This window comes from Aptenodytes patagonicus, chromosome 25 (assembly GCF_965638725.1).
Source record: "Aptenodytes patagonicus chromosome 25, bAptPat1.pri.cur, whole genome shotgun sequence".
Classification (NCBI taxonomy): Eukaryota; Metazoa; Chordata; class Aves; order Sphenisciformes; family Spheniscidae; genus Aptenodytes; species Aptenodytes patagonicus.
The window spans coordinates 964,454-981,242 of NC_134973.1; the positions used below are offsets into that span (position 1 = coordinate 964,454).

The window sequence follows — 16,789 nt, forward strand, 5'->3', positions numbered from 1 at the left end:
CACAAAGCGGAGCCCGGCGCGCCTTTCCGAGCCTGCCGGGATTAGGGTGGGCGGCCGCCGGGCTCCGTCCCGGCCGGCGGTGCAGCCCGCCCCAGGAGAGCCCGAGGGCTCCGGGGCCGCCCGGCCCGGGGGAGACCCGCAGCCTTAACCCGCGTGAGGCGCGGGGCGGCGCCGGGCCGGTGCCAGCGCCCTTTGTGCCGGGCGGGAGAGGGGAGCGAGCCGGGGCGGACGCCGGCGGTGCCGCGGTGATGGCCGCGGGTGGAGGAGGCGGCGGTGCGGTGCCGCCCCGTCCCGTCCCGTCGCGTCCCGTCCCGTCCCGCCCCCCGGTCCCGCCGTGACCCCGCGGCCGATCACTTCCAGGGCGGCCCCGGCTCCCGATTTGAAAATGCAGGAGCGGCTGCTGGTGCTGCTGTGCGCGCTGGCGCGGCGGCGGGCGGGCGGGCGGCGGGCCATGGCCGGGGCCGGGGCCGGGGCCGGGGCCGGGGCCTGGGACGGGCCGCAGCGGCGCGCCTGGCTCCGGCACTACTACAGCCAGCGGCAGAAGCGCCTCATGACGGTGACCGGGGCGCGGGGAGGGGCCCGGGGACACGGGGGGCGCCGAGGGTGGGGCGCGATCGGTGGGGGACGGGAAGGACGCGGGGACGTAAGGAAGGGGACTTGGGGGAGACGACACGCGGGGACGGGGAGGATGGGGGTCGCGAGGGCCGCGGGGGACACGCACGGGTCACGGGGACACAAAGGATGGGGGACATGTGGGACACGAAACGCGGGGACGGGATGGATGTGGGACACGGGGGGCAGGCAGGTCATGGGACTCGAAAAATGGGGAACGGGGGGGGGACGTGCAGGACACAGGGGTGGGAAGGATGGGGGGCACGGGGGGACAGCCAGAGGTCACATGGGGGACACAAGTCGCAGGGACACAAAGGGTGGCGGACACGGGGGACATGAAACGCAGGGACAGGAAGGATGTGGGACACAAAGGACACGAGGGGGACACAGAGGTCACAAGGGGCGGGGAACGTGGGGGATATGTGGGACACAAAGACAGGGACACGAAGGATGGGGGGACACTAAGGACAGGGGACTTGAAGAACACGGGATGCGAACCCAGGCACAAAGGACAGGGGGACATGAAGGAGGGGGTGACATCAAAGGTGGGGACACAAAGGATGGGGGATACGAAGGGCCTGGGGACACGTGGCAGCGAGGACAAGCTGTTGGGGGGGAACACGAGGAACCCACTTCCCTGGACAGTTGCCGAGGAAGGTGGAAAAAAAAAAACCCTTTTCAGCTTAAAGATGTTTTTTAGAATTAAATAACAGAAAAAGGGTTCCCGTGGAGGGGCCAGGAGCGCGGGTGCTCGCTCCCCCTTCCAAATCATGACCGAGCCCGCAGTTCACCCGGTTGCAGGAAAGCAAGTAATACTCGTTAAAAAAACAAAACCACAGAGTAAGTGGCCGCCCCGAAAGGGGACTTTTCCAGAAGGCTCCTCGTCTGCGGCACCTGGGCGTCTTGTCCGGGGTCACAACTATTGCCTGGTGGGTTTGCAGTGGGGTTTCCCAGGAACAGGAAAATTTGACCCAGTGGTAGTGCCGGTTGGGACCACCGGCTGCGTGGCACTGGGCGTCCTCCTTGCCTTGAGCTGGATGGTCTTCAGAGGGGGGGTCCCCACGAAGCGCTGGGTGGGGGGCCGGGAAAGCGCCATCTCACGTCCCTCTTGTCTCCCTGCCACGCTGCAGCTCCTGGTCGCTCGCCGGAGGAGAACCAGCTGCTACTTCTATCCCCGCGCCTGGCCCAGCCTCAGGAGCACGGACTGGTGGGAGCGGGTGGTCCTGAAGGAGTTTGGACCCCAGGACTGGCTGGAGAAGTTCCGGATGTCTAAGGAGACCTTCTTCTATGTCTGCAACCAGCTGCGGCCCGGGCTGGCTCCGCACAGCACCCACTTCCACCCCACCCTGCCCCTGGAGAAGAGGGTGGCCGTGGCCCTGTGGCACTTGGCCACCAATGTGGAGTACCAGACTCTCAGCCCACTCTTCGGCGTGGGGCCCTCCACGGTGCAGGCGTGTGTCCGGGAGGTGAGCTACGCCATCGTCTTGCTGCTGAAGCCCCTCTACCTCCGGCTGCCCAACGAGAAGGAGCTGGAGAACATGGTGCGCATCTTCCGCACTCGCTGGGGCTTCCCGCACTGCATCGGCGCGCTGGACAGCCTTCACATCCCCATCCACCCGCCCCTGCGCCTCAGCGCCGACTACTGCAACGGCCAGGGATGGCACTCCATCCTGACGCAGGCCACCGTGGACGGGCTGGGCCAGTTCTGGGACGTCTCCACCGCCTTCCCCGGCAGCATGGAGAACAGCGCGGTCCTGGAGAGCTCCAGCCTGTGGGTGCTGGCCAAGGAGGGCCGGCTGTGCCCCAACCCTCCCAAGCACTTCATGGGGAAGGCGCAGAAGTATGTGCTGCTGGGCGATGCCACCTACCCCTTGCAAGACTGGATCCTCAAGCCCTACCAGGAGGACGAGAACCTCACCCAGCGGCAGCTGCAGTTCAACTACCGCCTGAAGCGGGCGCACAGCGTGATCGAGAACGCTTTCCTGCGCCTGAAGGCTCGCTGGCAGATCCTCCTGAAGTGCGACGACTGCAGCCTGGAGCTGCTGCCCACCCTCGTCCTCGCCTGCTGCATCCTACACAACGTCTGTGAAGCCCACGACAACCCCTTCAACGAGGAGTGGCTGGAGGGCACCGAGCCGACCGAGCTGCCCAAGCCCTGCCAGCCCGCGCCTGCCGCCATGGAGGACGGCCGGGCCGAGCAAGTGCGCGAGCTGATGTGCCAGTACTTCGAGAGCTGTGGGGAGGGCTGACGGGGCCAGGGGGGAGAAGCAGCCCTGCGCACCCTTGCTCACGGACTTCCCACGGACTCTGGCAAACGTTGGCCCAGCGGTACCGGGCTGTTCGGCAAAGGCTGCCGGCGGAGTGAGGAAGGCTGCTGGCTGCACCGGCCGTTGCTGGGGCGGGGAGGGGGGCGGCTGCATCACGCTCATGCTGGTTTTGCCACGGTGGTTTCAGGCAGTGGAATGTATTTTGTGCCCTTGCTCTCCTCCAGGATTTGAGCGGTCTGGTGGTGTGTTGTGTGCCGTGTGAGTAAAACAGGGATCGGGGCTGGGTGAAGGAGAGGGCTGCCTGGGCCTCCCTTTCCTGGGAGCATGTCTCAGTCCCAAGGCCCCTCCGTCAGGCCGAAAGAAGGCTTGAAATAAGAAGGCAAAACCCCTTTGAAGGTATGAAATTTGCTGCATAAACACACTTGGGAGGGGAAGGGAAGGAAGAGGCAAAGCGGTGACTTGCCGGGGGCTGGCACCAGCCCGGAATGAAACTGCATCCGCAAACTCCTGCTCTGCTGCTGCTCAGGCAGCGCGTGCTGCCCTCAGGGGGAGCGGGCTGAGCCACGGCCCGGCGTCCCTCCTCACCCCTCTGCGGAGGGGTTTGCCTTGAGGTTCCGTGGCTCAGCCCCCAAGGTCCCTCCCTGTCCTGCCGGCCAGTTCTTTCTGCCGGCGCTTCCGATCTCTGCTCCCAGCCCGGCTGCAGCGTGAGCAGACACACGCGCCTCTGCCCCCCGCATCGCCCGAGGAAATCCAGCGGCTGTGGTTTATTCCCCCGCTGTCCTCCCGCCGCAGGCTGGAGCCCCGTGGCACGCTGCCTCCGCCGTGCCGGGGCAGGGCCGGCTACCGGGGCGCGAAGGCTCCTCCATCAGCACTTCGTTGGAAGGTGGTAGGCGGGGGGACACGGCACAGACACCTCCCGCCATGCCACCCTTCCCACGGGGCCGGGATCCGCTGCCCCCGGGGCTCGGCAGGGCCGGGGGTGTCCCAGCTGGAGGCAGCTGGCAGAGCCCTGGCGGGGCTGAACGCGGCACCCCGACCACCTCGCAGCGTGGGGCGGCCTCCAGCGGGGAGCGCGTCCTCGGCCCTCGGGCAGCAAAGCTCCCCGGGAAGGGGCTCCCCGTGGCTGAGCGGGGGCTCCCCACGGCTGAGCGGGGCCTCCTGCACCCCCGCCCGCCCCTCTCGCCCTGGCTCGGACGTCCATGGGGCGAGGGGGCAGCGAGGGGGGGACATGGGGGGGGACGTGGGGCAGCTCCGCCGCCTCCCCCCCCCCCCCCCCCGCGCCTGGGCCTGCGCTCCGCCGCCACCGCGCATGCGCCGCCACTGACACCACCACCACCCCACCCCCCCCGGCTCCCCCGGCCGCTCCCACTCGTCGGGAGCAGGGGGGGAAAGGCAGCACCCCCTACATGGGCGGGCTCGGGGCGGCCCCGCCCTCCCCTACCCGGAAGTGCGATGGTAGGAGCCGCCGGCGCCGTCACGTGAGGGAGCAGCATGGCGGCGCGCGGTGAGTGCGGGGACCGGCCCCGGGCGCGTCCGGCCCCGTCGCGGCTTCGGCCCGGCAGCCCCGGCTCGGGCCGTTCCCCCCGGTCCCTCCGTCCCATCGGGGCCCGGCCCGGCCCGGCGGCTCCGGCTGAACGGGGCCGGGCCGGCGCGGCCGCGGCGGGGGGGGGGGGGTCCGTGTCGGTCCCGGGGATCCGGTCGAGCCGGGTCCGGGCGCTTCCCGTGGGATCAGGCCCGGCCCCGGGGTCCGGTTCTGCTCGGTGCGCCGGCACAGAGCCGGGGCTCGCCTGCTGCGCCGGGGCATCCCCTTCGCTCCCGCGGCAGCTGCCGGGCCGGGCCGCGGCCCTCTCTGCCCTCCCTGCCTCGGGGTGAGGGACCGGCTGGCGGCGGAGGGCGCCCCTGACCCCGGGGGCTGCGCCGGGGGCTGCGCCCGGGGCCACCCCCTGACCCCCTTCCCCGTGCGCAGGAGTGTGACCGGAGGGAGACCCACCAGAGGCCTTGCGTGCGACCGGATCCTGCCCTCCCCGCCTCCCCCGGCGCCATGGTGACAGAGGAGGAGGTGGAGGCCGTCGGCCGGACGCTGGTGGACGCGGCCCAGCCGCTGCCCGCCCGGTTTCGGGCCCTCTTCACCCTGCGCAACCTGGGCGGCCGCGCGGCTGTGGACTGGATCAGCCGGGCCTTCGGGGATGGCTCCGCACTGCTGAAGCACGAGCTGGCCTACTGCCTGGGCCAGATGCAGGACGAAGCGGCCATCCCCGTGCTCATCCGGGTGCTGGAGGACACCGGCCAGGAGCCCATGGTCAGGCACGAGGCAGGTACGATGGCAGCTCCTGCGGCTGTGGGTGCAGGGGACTTGCGGGTGCTTCCCCCCCATACCGAACAGCTCGTGACGGCCTGATCCAGCTTGGGTGTCATGGCTTGGAAAACCCTGAGGCATGTAACCGCCTCACCACATCCCCTGGCAGGACTGGTTGGCCGAGCCTTCCCCTTCCTTCTGGCCAGGCTGGCTCCTGCCGTGTTTATTTGCCTGGCTGTCTCACTTGGGGTTGGTCAGAGTCAGGCCTGTGTCCCCACTTCAGAGTGGGGCGAGGCTTCGCTGGAGAACACTGCAGGGTCCTCCTCATGTAGACAGCTTGATAACGTCCTGACGCGTCCTTCCTTCAGGTGAAGCCCTGGGTGCTATCGGGAATCCCGATGTGCTGGATATCCTGAAACGCTATTCAGAGGATCCCGTGGTTGAGGTGAGGCTCTTGGGGAGGGTCGTTTCCCCTGGGGTGCAGCGCTGCTGGTCCAGGAGGGTGAGGCAGGTCTCTCCTGGGCAGCCCCTGGCTGTGGACAGGGACACCACGAGCGGCATCCTGCTGTGTGCTGGCACCTAGCTGCCGTAGGGAAGCCCTGGGCGCCCTCCCAGTGCTGTACGGTGCCGTCCTGCAGCCACGGCTGTGTCCCCGTCCCCGCAGGTGGCGGAGACGTGTCAGCTGGCAGTGAGGAGGCTGGAGTGGCTGCAGGAGAACAAGCAGGAGCCTGCTGCCAGCCCCTACCTCTCTGTGGATCCTGTTCCCCCTGCCGAGGAGACGGACGTCGCCAAACTCCGCGAAACCCTCCTGGATGAGTCATGCACGCTGTTTGACCGCTACAGGGCTATGTTTGCCCTGCGAAACCTGGGGGGCCAGGCTGCCGTGCTGGCGCTGGCAGACGGTAAGGGCCAGCGCGAGGCTCCCTGCAGTCTCCTCGCTGTAAGTCTGTACAGGTTAATCCGGGATTGGCCCTTCCCAAACCCAGGGCTGTCAGAGCTGCGGGGCTCCTCTTAGGCTCTTCACGCGTTTGTTTCTAGAGCTGCTGTCCCCCTGCTTGCTTGCAAGAGCCGCATCACAAAGCACTCGGTGCTCTCTGGTGTTTCACAGCCCCCTCGCTGTCCTCCAGGCCCCCTTTCTCCGTGGGTCCGGGTGGGAGAGGGCACAGTCTGTAGTGCTGGCTTGGGACCAACCGGTCTGACCTGGTGGGACCTGGCCCCAGGGTGTCGGGGTCCTGCTCTCCTGTCCTGGAAAGTCGAAGGCTGCCAGCCTCATCCTGGGGTTTGGGAATAGCTCTGGAGAGGGGAGTGAATGTCTCCTGAGTGGGGAAGGGGCAGACCAGAGCCCAGAAACTGTTTGGACCCACCCCCCAGCCCAAGGGAAGTGGACGAGGCTCTCCAGCCATCTGGGACGAGCCGAGGGCAAGTCTGCGCCGTGAGACGAGGCGTGCAGGGATCTGTGAGCTCCTGCTACGGCTGTTCAGTCCTGCAGCACGGGAGGGCTTGAGGCTGTGACTGTGCTGCCAGTCCGCCCCAGGCACATCGCACTGGTGGGGCAGGGCCCGTGGGCAGCGCAGGCTCCCCGGGGCAGGTGAGGGTGCCGGCAGCTCTGCCAGGAGGGTGGGTGCTGCTGTCACGAGAGGGCATCCCTACGCTGCCGGGGCACGGCTGCAGGCGTGCGGTGCCGGAGCTGTCCTGGCTGTGCGGGGTCAGGGAGGAGGGTGGGACAGCCCTTCCCGTAGGTATTTTGTCCCCTTCCCCAAAAGCCCCCACGGGTCTGGGGCGGCGACCGCCAGCTCTAACCCCTAGGCTTTCCCCATGGCTTCCCCCGGCTTCTCTGGGGGGGGCTCTGGCCAAGCATCCCGGTGCACTCTGGGGGCAGTGGCGGCTCACTCTCACCTCCTCCCTGCAGGACTGTGCTCCGGCAGTGCCCTCTTCCGCCACGAGATCGGCTACGTGCTGGGCCAGATGCAGGATGAGGCCTGCGTCCCGCAGCTGACGGCCGCACTGCGCAGCCGCACCGAGAGCCCCATGGTGCGCCACGAGTGCGCCGAGGCCTTGGGCTCCATCGCCCACCCCTCCTGCCTGGAGACCCTGCGCGCCTTCGCCTGTGACGAGGAGCGGGTGGTGCGGGAGAGCTGTGAGGTGGCGCTGGACATGTACGAGTACGAGAACGGCACCCAGTTCCAGTACGCCGACGGGCTCTGCAAGCTGCAGCTCTCCGCCTGAGTCCCGGCTGGGGGGGCACGGGCTGGGCGCGCCGCCTTCCCCCCCCATCCCCCCGCCAGATGCACTTTCACGGATGCCTCCGTCGACATGGATCCGTGCCTTGCCGCGGCGGAGGTGGAGGAGGAACTGGATTTGCTCTCTGGCACAATTACAGCCGCCTTCTCCCTCCAAATCCAGGCTGAGCTGCTACTTGCCCCCCGCCCCCGCCCCCCCCATTTCCTGGATCTGCCCCTTTTTCCCCTGCCAGGATCGGCACCGCCTGCCCGCAGCCTGGCTCGAGGCTTGGACCGGGTGGGCTCTGCTCTGCACGTCGGAGCCTGTCGCGGCTGTGCGGGGCCCGGGGCTGCTCTGGGCTTGTGCTGCCGTGGCGGCTCGGTGTGAAACAGCTCCACTTTCCCTGCCTGAGCTTTGCTGGGGGGCCAAGGCTGGCTTTGGGCACTCGCTCTCATAGGTTGTAGCGGTGCGATGCCTCAAAATCGCCCTGGGTGGTGGTGCCGAGCCGGGTCCCTCCTTGCCTCTGTGGTGGAGGAGCCGCTGTGGGTTTGGCCTCTCCTGTCGGGGCAGGCCATGGCTGTGCTTGCGGCAGCCTTTGCCCTGGGAGGGGGGTTGTTTCATGACAAAGTTTGGGAGATTTGGCTGCGCTTTTTCTTTCTGCAGGGAACGGCGCTGCCATTAGGGCTTACAGGGTGAGGCAGAGCCTGCCCGGACTTTTCCCCTGCATTTAACCAGACCTGGGAGGGCTGAGGCTGGTGTCTGCTGCTGTCGCCCAGCACCCAAACCCCCTGGGCAGCCCAGCGGGGGCACAGGGTGGGACTGGCAGGGGATAAAGCGCTGGTGGGGGGAGCTCCCGCGTGAGTCGAGCTGTGATTTAGCCCTTGCCCAGATGCAGGGTGCACCCAGCGCCGCAGGGTCGGGCCCTGGCAGGGAGCTCCGGGGCTGCCGTAATAGAATCATAGAAGAGAATCATTTAGGTTGAAAAAACCTTTAAGATTGAGTCCAACCGTAATGGGAGGAGAGAACCTAGGGTAAAACCCCCCTCCCCATAACCCTGGCAGGCCCGGGGAGGAGGGCAGACATTGCCTGTGGGGTGCCCCAGGAGCCCCCACGGTGCTGCGCAGCAGAGGGGCTGGTGGGGCCCGGCTGCACGGGGGGGGACTAGCATCCTGCTGACGGGGATTTTCCCCTTGACTGAAGTCTCCCTGCGAGTCGCTCCTGGGCTCAATCCTCTTAGTCCCTAAAGCCGCTGCTGCGGCCGGCTCGGTGTCCCCAGGGCTTGGGGATGCAGCTGGAGTGGGCAGCCCCAGCCACGGCCCGGTTCAGGACCCCATGGAAGGGGGTTTTACTGGAGACATGACCAATTTCGGTTGCCTGTACACGCTTACTGGAAGTCAGACCCACGTGCCCAAGTGCTGTGGATGGGGTTGCCTGCGTGTGACGTGGAGGATGAGGGCCACCGAACCTCTGTTCCTCGGCACTGGAGGCAAAGACCTGATGTTTTCACACCGTTTTGGAGTTAGCAGCTGTTGTGGGGCTTCTTGCCCCCCCCCTTCCCTCATCCTCCATAGCCCCTGGGTGATGGGCAGAACCCGGCTGGCGCCGCCAAGCTTTGGGGTGCCTCTGCGCCCGTCTCTGTCCCCCGCAGGTGATGGGGCAGGGCAGTGGGACATGCCATTTCCCCCTTGGCACCTTATCAGGGTAAGGCGGCTGCCGGCTTCACACCAGGACCTTATCGGGGCGCGGGCTTTGGCACGCTGCCAGCCCGTTTCCCCAGTGTTTGCTGGCGTTTGTCCCCGCTTACCGCCCCGCTTACCGCCCCAGCTGCTCCAACCCTTGCTCTCCGCTGTTCTCCGGTGTTTCCACAGGTGACTCACGCGGACCACGCAGGGTTGTTTCCAAATCTCTCTGCGCCAGCATTTGCCTCCGCTCCCCCAAATGCCTTTTAAGCCCAAATTGGAACAAAACTGGCATTTTTTGTGGCCAGGATCTGGCCAGGGGTGACCTGGGTGCAGCAGAGCTGGGATGTGTGCCGGGGTGGAGGAGGGCCCGGGCGTTGAGCCCTGACTTGGCACCGAACCCCACGGGCACCTTCATCCCTCCCTGGCCAACCCACCCTGGGAAGGGTTTGGGTTTTTTTTTTTTCAAGGCTGCTGCTGGTCCGGGCCAAACCCTGCACCCTCCTGGTGCAGAGGGCATCGCTTTTGGGTGGTGCCCGGACCCTGCGCCCCTCTGCAGGCTGCTCCTCACCGGAGGAGCGATGCTGGGCACAGGGATTCCGCACGCAGCGGCCAGCGTGAAGCTCTGGGAAGGCGACAGCCCCTCGCCGTGGACATGCGGGACCCCCCCTGGCGTGGGGTTGCAGCACCCGTCCCCTCTGCCCATCACCTCCTGGCTCGGAGGGTGCCCCGTCCTCCGTGGCAGGGTGTTGCTGCCCGGATTTCACACCATCTGCTCAGGGGATCCGGGGAGGGATTTAACCAAGCTCGGGGGAGGCGGGGGGAGGCCTCGGGGCGTCCCTCCCCATCCCTGGCTTTGGGGGTTCTCCAGCTGCAGACGATTCCCCACTCCCAGGGGGACGGAGGTACCTGTGCTGCTGCCAGAGGGGCAGATTCTGGGGACCCTGAGCCACGTCGGAGCCTGCTGGCCGCCCCCCGAGCTGAGCCCGCCGGGACCGTGCCCGGATTAGCGGGTGCTAAGCTCCTTCCTGCGGATGCTGTGTCCTTGGGCGGCAGCGGGCGAGCGGCTCCCCATCGCACGGAGGGCGAGTGGCGCTGCCACCGGGCATGGGGACCCTGCCGTCCCCGTGAGCCGCTGGCACCAAGGAGCCTCGTGGACCCTGATGCCACTTCTCCCCTGCGGCCCCCCCACGCGGCAGAGGCTTCGGTGGTGCGGGGGGAGCTGGCAATGGCCTTTGCGGGGGGCACCCCACTCCCCGGCACCGGGGGGGCATGGGGGCCGCGGCACTTGCTGCAATCTCCCCCTGAGGAGGACGGGGTGCGGTACGTGGACTACAGGCCCCCCGCCCGGGATAGCATCCACCTGCCCCGTTATGTCCTTTACCTGCTGATGGCGGCCACCCTGGTGCTGGTGATGGCATACGCCATCGCGGGGCACCTCATCAAGGACCTGGTGCACGACTTCGCCGGTGAGTGCTGCCCAGAGCACAGTTGAGCTTTGGTGCTCCTTGTGGGGCTGGGTGGAGGGCCGGGGCGGGGGGGGGACCCAAAGCCAGAGCCTTTGCTGTGGCGGGGATGAGCCGCTGATGGCTCCGTCTCTGCCCCTGCAGACTGGGTGTTCGGGCCCAAGCTGGAGGAAGAGAAGGAGGTGATGGCTGAGGGGACCCTGCCGGAGGTGGAGTTGCTGGAGGAGGACGGGGTGCTGGCAGAGAGGAAGCTGGAGAGCGAAGGCGCCGGCGCCCTGCCCGGCATGGACATCCCGCTGGGGCTGCTCGCTCCTGCCCCGCGCAGCTCCATCACCTTTGCTGACTCCCACAAGAAGAGGTTTCTCTAGGGCCAGGGAAGCCCCCCCCCCCCCCCCGCACCCCCCCCCTCCCCCCAGGACCCTGCAGCCATGCCCAGCTGTCGGGTCACAGCATGGCCCCGGCCCCAGATTTGGGCGCAAGGGTGATGCTGCCCGGCGCTGGCACGCGGCTTCACCGTCCTCAGCACAGACCCACATGCTTATCTCGGGGCTGCTATCGCTGCCCCCCCCAATAAAGCAGCCTGCCCCAGCCCCGCTCACTCGCCCCTTAGCTAGGTGTGGGCGCGGGGAGGTGGCAGCCTGGGACCCCCCAACCTTCGCCTGGGGACAGTGACGTCCCTCAGCAGAGCCGCCCCGGCCCCCGGGCATGGGCACGTGGGGAGGGACACACATGCGGGTGCACACGTGTGGACACACGTGGGTACGTAAAGGTGGGTGCTTGGGGGGTGCAAACCCCTGGCATGGGGGCACACCCCGGGCGTGGGCACAGACACGGGTGGGCGCAGGGGGCACGGACACGGGTGCGCACACACGTGCACTTGGAAACATGGACGCAGGCGCCTACGGAGAGGCCCACGTCAGCACAGCCATGCGCAGATGCACGGGGAGGGACAGACAGATGGACAGCTGTACGCTGAGGCTGGATTTGCCCCCACCGGCCCCCTTGGTGCCCTGACACTGCCAGGCCGTGCCCCCTCCCGATGGGGCAGAGCTCAGTGGCACCCACAGGTGCCCCCAAAGCCAGTCTTGGGGGGCAAAGCACCCACGAGCCCCACTTGGGCTGTGGGTGGGGGCACTGGGGATGGGGGCCACATTGTACAGACCCCCATCCCCTGCCTTAAACCCAGGCTGGGGCTGGACCACGCCCCCCCCCCCATCCCTCCGGTGGGGATCCTGTCCCCATGTCCCCAGGCTCCTTCTTCACCCCTCGGGGAATTGCCACGGGCAGGGTGGCCCTGCCGAAGTCCACAGTCCGTCCCTGGGGTGCCACCGGCCACCCTGTGCCTCAGTTTCCCCTGTGCCTCGGCAGGTGGGGGCTGCGACGCAGAGCGGAACAGCTCGCCCTGCCAAGGTCTCGTCGATAACACCGTTAATATTTAGCTCTTCACGGTACCCGGGCACTCCCTGGGCTGGCCTGGGCCTGGGTGGGGGCTGGGAGGGTGGCCTGGCACTGTCCACCCCCCCGGTGCTGCCCCGTCCCCACGATGTGGCAGGGCGGGGGCCATGTCTGTGGGGGACACTGGCCTGGATCTGCCCCAGCCCTGCCAGCGGGTACGGGGGTGCGGTGCCCCATGGGCAGAGGGGAGAGACTGGGATGGGGCAACAGGCAGGGTGGGCGCTCCCCCGCACATCTGCCCATCTGTCTGTCCCTCCACCCACCCACCCACCCACCCGTCCATCCTTCCTTCCATCCATCTGTCCGTCCATCTGTCCATCCATCCATCCATCCTTCTGTCCCTCCAAACACCCACCCACCCATCCATCTGTCCGTCCTTCCCTCCATCTATCCACCCGCCCACCTGTCCGTCTGTCCCTTCATCCATCCACCCACCTGCCCGTCCATCCATCCACCCACCCGTCCATCCTTCCTTCCACCCATCCGTCCGTCTGTCCGTCCATCCATCCATCCATCCATCCATCCACCTACCCACCCATCCATCCTTCTGTCCCTCCAAACACCCACCCACCCATCCATCCATCCGTCCCTCCCTCCATCTATCCACCCGCCCACCCGTCCGTCTGTCCCTTCATCCATCCACCCACCCGCCCGTCCATCTCTCCCTCCATCCACTCACCCACCCCGGGGGTGGACCCCAGCCCTGGGCACGGGGCTGCTGCCGTGGTCCCCGAGGTGGTGGCCACTGGGTGCCACAGGGTGCTGGTGGCTGAGCAGGGGGAAAGGTGCCACCTCCCAAGGGTTATGGGAGCCGCGTTGCCGTGGCATTTGGTGGCACTTGTCCTCTTGAGCCCAATAAAAGCCGCCCGTTGGCCCCAGGTGCAGAGAGCTGCGCCTGCACTTGGCCCCAGCAGCAGCGTGGGAGAGGAGCCCACCTCGGGGTGCAGGATCCGGCCGTGCCCCAGCCCTCTGCCAGCCTCCGCCCAAAAATGCCGAGGGCCTCGCAGCCGCTCTCGCTCCTGGTCCTGCTTGTCCTCGCCGCCACTGCCCGGGGACAGGCTGGTAGGTGCCCCCGCAGCCCCCCAGTACCCTTGCGCCCTGGGCTGCCCTGGGGGGGGTGGCCGTACCCGCCCCGGGGCATTGGATCAGCTCCTGGGAGACCTTCCCAGTAGGACCAGTCTGTCCCAGTGCCCTGGCAGCAACCGTGCTGGGGACAGAGCAGAAAGATTTGGGGGCAGCTGCCTGCTGTCCCCAGTGCTCCCCACCGTGCCAGGCACCCCGAGCTCTCCCAGGGATGGGTTGGCTGTGTCGGGGGTTGCTTCCTCAGCACCCAAGGAATGGTGGGGAGGGGCCGGCGATGAGCACCTGCCAATGTCCCCTGGTGTCCCCGGTGTCCCCTGGTGTCCCCAGTGTCCCCTGGTGTCCCCAGTGTCCCCTGGTGCCAGGCTCGGCACAATTGGGACCCTGTGCCATGGGATGAGGAGTCCCATCCCCTGCAGGATGGGGGGGTTCCCCTGAAGCTGTCCCCATCCCTGTCCCCGTCCCCATCCCTGTCCCCCTGCCGTGCAGGCACTGGCCCCAAGGAGCTGCAGCCCTGGCTCATCGGCCTCACGGCTGTCGTCGTCTTCCTCTTCATCGTCTTCGTGCTCCTGCTCGTCAACCGGCTCTGGCAGATCAGGATGCACAGGTGGGCCAGCGCAGCAGGGACGCATCCTGCACCCGCCTCGGTGGGGGGTGCAGGGTCCGGCCGTGCCCGAGGCTGGAAGCAGGGTGCTGCGGGGTGGGGATGGGGCCGTCCCTGGGCACCGCTCACCCCCTCTCTCCCCTCGCAGGAAGCAGGGCGGCCTCCAGGAGACCCAGGGGACTGACAGGTACCACGGCTGGGGCGCTGCGGGGCTGGCACCGGGCCCACCCCGTCCGGGCCTCAGTTCCCCCCTGGGGACGGCCACATGCTGGCGGTGCCGTGCGTGGTCCGGCGGTGCCATGCGTGGTCCGGCGGTGCCGTGCGTGGTCCGGTGGTGCCGTGCGTGGCCCGGCGTGCCCTTGGCGTGGCCGAAGGCGACGGGGATGCCCCAGGGGAGCGGGCCGGGGGTGCCCCGTCGCGGGCGGCCATGCCTTGCTGACGCCTCCTTCCCGGCAGGCTGGAGCAGGCCGGCTGCGCCAACCCGGCGGCCGAGAAGGACAGCGACGAGGAGAGCGACGGCGAGGAGCAGAGCAAGGCCACGTCCCTCTGAGGCGGTGGCCGTCCCCTGCCCACCCGGTGCCCGGCCCTGGGAACCCCTCGTCGGGCACCACGCCCTCAGCCCCGTCCGCGGGGCGCGGATCCGCGCCGGGTTTTGGGGATCCGCGCCGGGTTTTGCGGGGCGGCCGCGGGGCGGGAGGTGCCGCGGCGGCCCCGGCTGCCGCCAAGACCCGGCGTGGATCGACCGCCCTCCGGAGTGGATCGGGAAGGGCGGAGGCCGGGGACAGGAGCAGGGCCCCCCCCCCCGCACCCCCCCAGTCCTGGGCCGGCGAGGGTCCCGCCCTTGGGGGGGCGGTGGGTGCCCCCGGCTGTACCCCAGTAAAGGTCCCCAGCCTGCCCCGGCGTCAAGTGTCTGGTGTCACCGGGGCTGTCCCATGGCCGCCGCGGGGCTCCGCACCCCCAGGATGGGGCCCGCGGCGCTGCCCCCCTGCCCCCGAGGGTGCTGGGTGCGGGGGCACCCCTGGGTGCCACCAGAGCAGGGGACAACGGCGGGTTCCTGGCATGCGACGAGTTGCCAGGCCTCAGCGACCTCGGCACGGCCGAGAGCCGGCGGCCGGCCATGCCGCTGCCCCCCGGACCCGGGCGTCCTGCCCCACGTCCCAGGGTGCTCAGGGACTGACGGGTGTCATGGGGGACTGGGGACTCCCTGGGGGGGTGTCCCTGGGGGTGACACCCCGGGCTGTCCTGAGCAGCTCTTCGGGACTGGGACGATGGGGACTGCGGGGGTGATGTACAGCTTCGGCCAACGACGTCATGCGGGTGAGGGTGATGATGTCATGTGCCCGAAGTGGTGATGTCACGTGGACGAGGTCTTGATGCAGAAGAGGTGGCGGCAGCACCGCGTCCCCATGGAAGCCCACGGCTGCACCCACCCGTGTCGCTGTCCCCGCATGTCCCCTCCGCGCCTGCCCCCGCCCCACCTCCCTGCCACCCCATGGCCCCCGAGCGGGGCTGCGGGTGCACCCCGGGGTGCTGCTGCTCCCAGCTCAGCCACCCTCCTCACCCGGGCCAAGAGCACCCACGGGTGGGGGTCCCCCCTCCGGGGTGATGGGCACCCACTGCCCGGCATGGCTCTGCTCCAGTACGCTCCAGTGCCCCCCCCCCCCCCCCCAGCTGGGACACCCGGTTCCTCCCCAGGCCGGGTGTCGTGCCTCAGTTTCCCCCGGGGGCAGCGAAGGAAGGGCGGAGGCGGGCTGGAGTTGAAGCATAGCTTGTTTAATTTTTATACATTTTTTTTTTTTGTCTTTTTTTTTTCCTTTTCTTTTTTTTATCTTTTTTTTTTGCGTGTCAGTTTTTTGTTTTTTGTTTTTTTCTTCTTTTTCGTCTCTTTTTCTCTTTTTTGCATAGGGGAGGGGGGGAAAAAAAAACCCAACAAAAAAAAAAACCCAACAAAAAAAAAAACCAAACAAAAGAAACAAAACAAAACAAAAAAAACCAAAAAAAACCCCCAAAATCCATAGTCACGGTCAGTAACTGGTATGTAGGCAGGAGCGGCGGCTATCGGTAATGGCTGCGTACAATGGTATAATCAAATATCGTGAAGCACCAGGGAGGCGAGTGGGGGGCTCGGGGGGGGGCGTCATGCAGGGGCCGGGGTGGGGGGGTGGGGGGGCACAGCCGGGGGTGATCCCGGCCCTGGCTCGCGGCCCTGGTGCGCTCGGCGGGTGTGTAACGGCTGCGGCAAGCGAGAAGCGAGAATCCGGCTAACTAGTAAAATATAACTGCGAGGGAGGGGGCACCCACCCGACGCCCCGCGGGGCGGGGAGGGGGGATCCCCCGAAAAAGGCGGGCGAGGGCAGCCGGCGGCGCGGAGGCACTGCGGCGGGATTTTTGGTATGGGTGTGAGTCGTGGTCCTGCCGGCTGCCGCCTCGACGCCTTTTTGGGGTGGTTTCTCTCCTTTTGCCGCTCTTTGCCCGGGGGTGGGTTCCCCGCTCCCCCCCCCCCCCCCTCCTCCCCCCCCCCCAATCTCCACCTCCGCTCCCCGCCTGCCTGCGGGCATCGCACGGGGCACCCGGGGGTGCTGCTGCACGGGGGCACCCACGGGTGCTGCCCGCCCCAGCCGGCGGTGGGAGCCCGGGGGACAGAAAGCAGCAATTCCAAACTCATAGTACAAAAAAAAAAAAGAAACAAAACAACAACAAACAAGACATATATATATATATAGGGGTTTATATATATATATATATATTCCTTTGCGCTTTAAAGTACCTTAACTGTGTGTCGGCCCACAGGGACCCGCGCCCACCTCCGGCCCCTGCAGCCCCATATATATATATGTGGAGAGAGAGATATATATATATGTACAGGTTTGTTTTTTTTTTTTATTTATAGGTCACAAGGACTATTTTTAATTAATTTTTTAAGCCGACGAGCCCGACTAAAAACCCTCTATGAGAGACTGTAGTGCATGAAACCCCCCCGCGGGAGCCCCGGGCGCGGTGATTGTCGAGCGGACACCCCGTCCCCCCCCCCCCCCCACGTCCCCATCCTGCTGGGGGCCCCCCCCGGAGCATCCGCAGTGATGGAGCCCCCCCCCCCCCCCCCGCTTTGC

General features: G+C 67.3%; 3 protein-coding genes across 3 annotated transcripts; all 3 read left to right on the forward strand.

Moving 5' to 3' along the window:
• Positions 1-385: 385 nt before the first annotated feature.
• On the forward strand, positions 386-3,120 carry LOC143170953 (uncharacterized). Its single transcript, XM_076359674.1, has 2 exons — positions 386-556; positions 1,743-3,120. Exons 1-2 carry the CDS (start codon positions 386-388, stop codon positions 2,859-2,861), a joined length of 1,290 nt encoding a protein of 429 aa, XP_076215789.1. The 3' UTR covers positions 2,862-3,120.
• Positions 3,121-4,348: 1,228 nt separating this feature from the next.
• Positions 4,349-7,573, forward strand: DOHH (deoxyhypusine hydroxylase). Its single transcript, XM_076359195.1, has 5 exons — positions 4,349-4,383; positions 4,846-5,194; positions 5,544-5,620; positions 5,840-6,077; positions 7,085-7,573. The coding sequence occupies exons 2-5, from the start codon at positions 4,921-4,923 to the stop codon at positions 7,399-7,401; spliced, it is 906 nt and encodes a 301-aa protein (XP_076215310.1). The 5' UTR covers positions 4,349-4,383; positions 4,846-4,920; the 3' UTR covers positions 7,402-7,573.
• A 2,362-nt stretch (positions 7,574-9,935) lies between these two features.
• On the forward strand, positions 9,936-14,229 carry SMIM44 (small integral membrane protein 44). Its single transcript, XM_076359675.1, is given in 7 exon segments — positions 9,936-10,543; positions 10,685-10,898; positions 12,875-12,962; positions 12,964-13,057; positions 13,565-13,682; positions 13,828-13,866; positions 14,136-14,229. Coding segments are annotated over 7 exon segments (888 nt in total). The 5' UTR covers positions 9,936-10,302.
• The last annotated feature ends 2,560 nt before the right edge of the window (positions 14,230-16,789 follow it).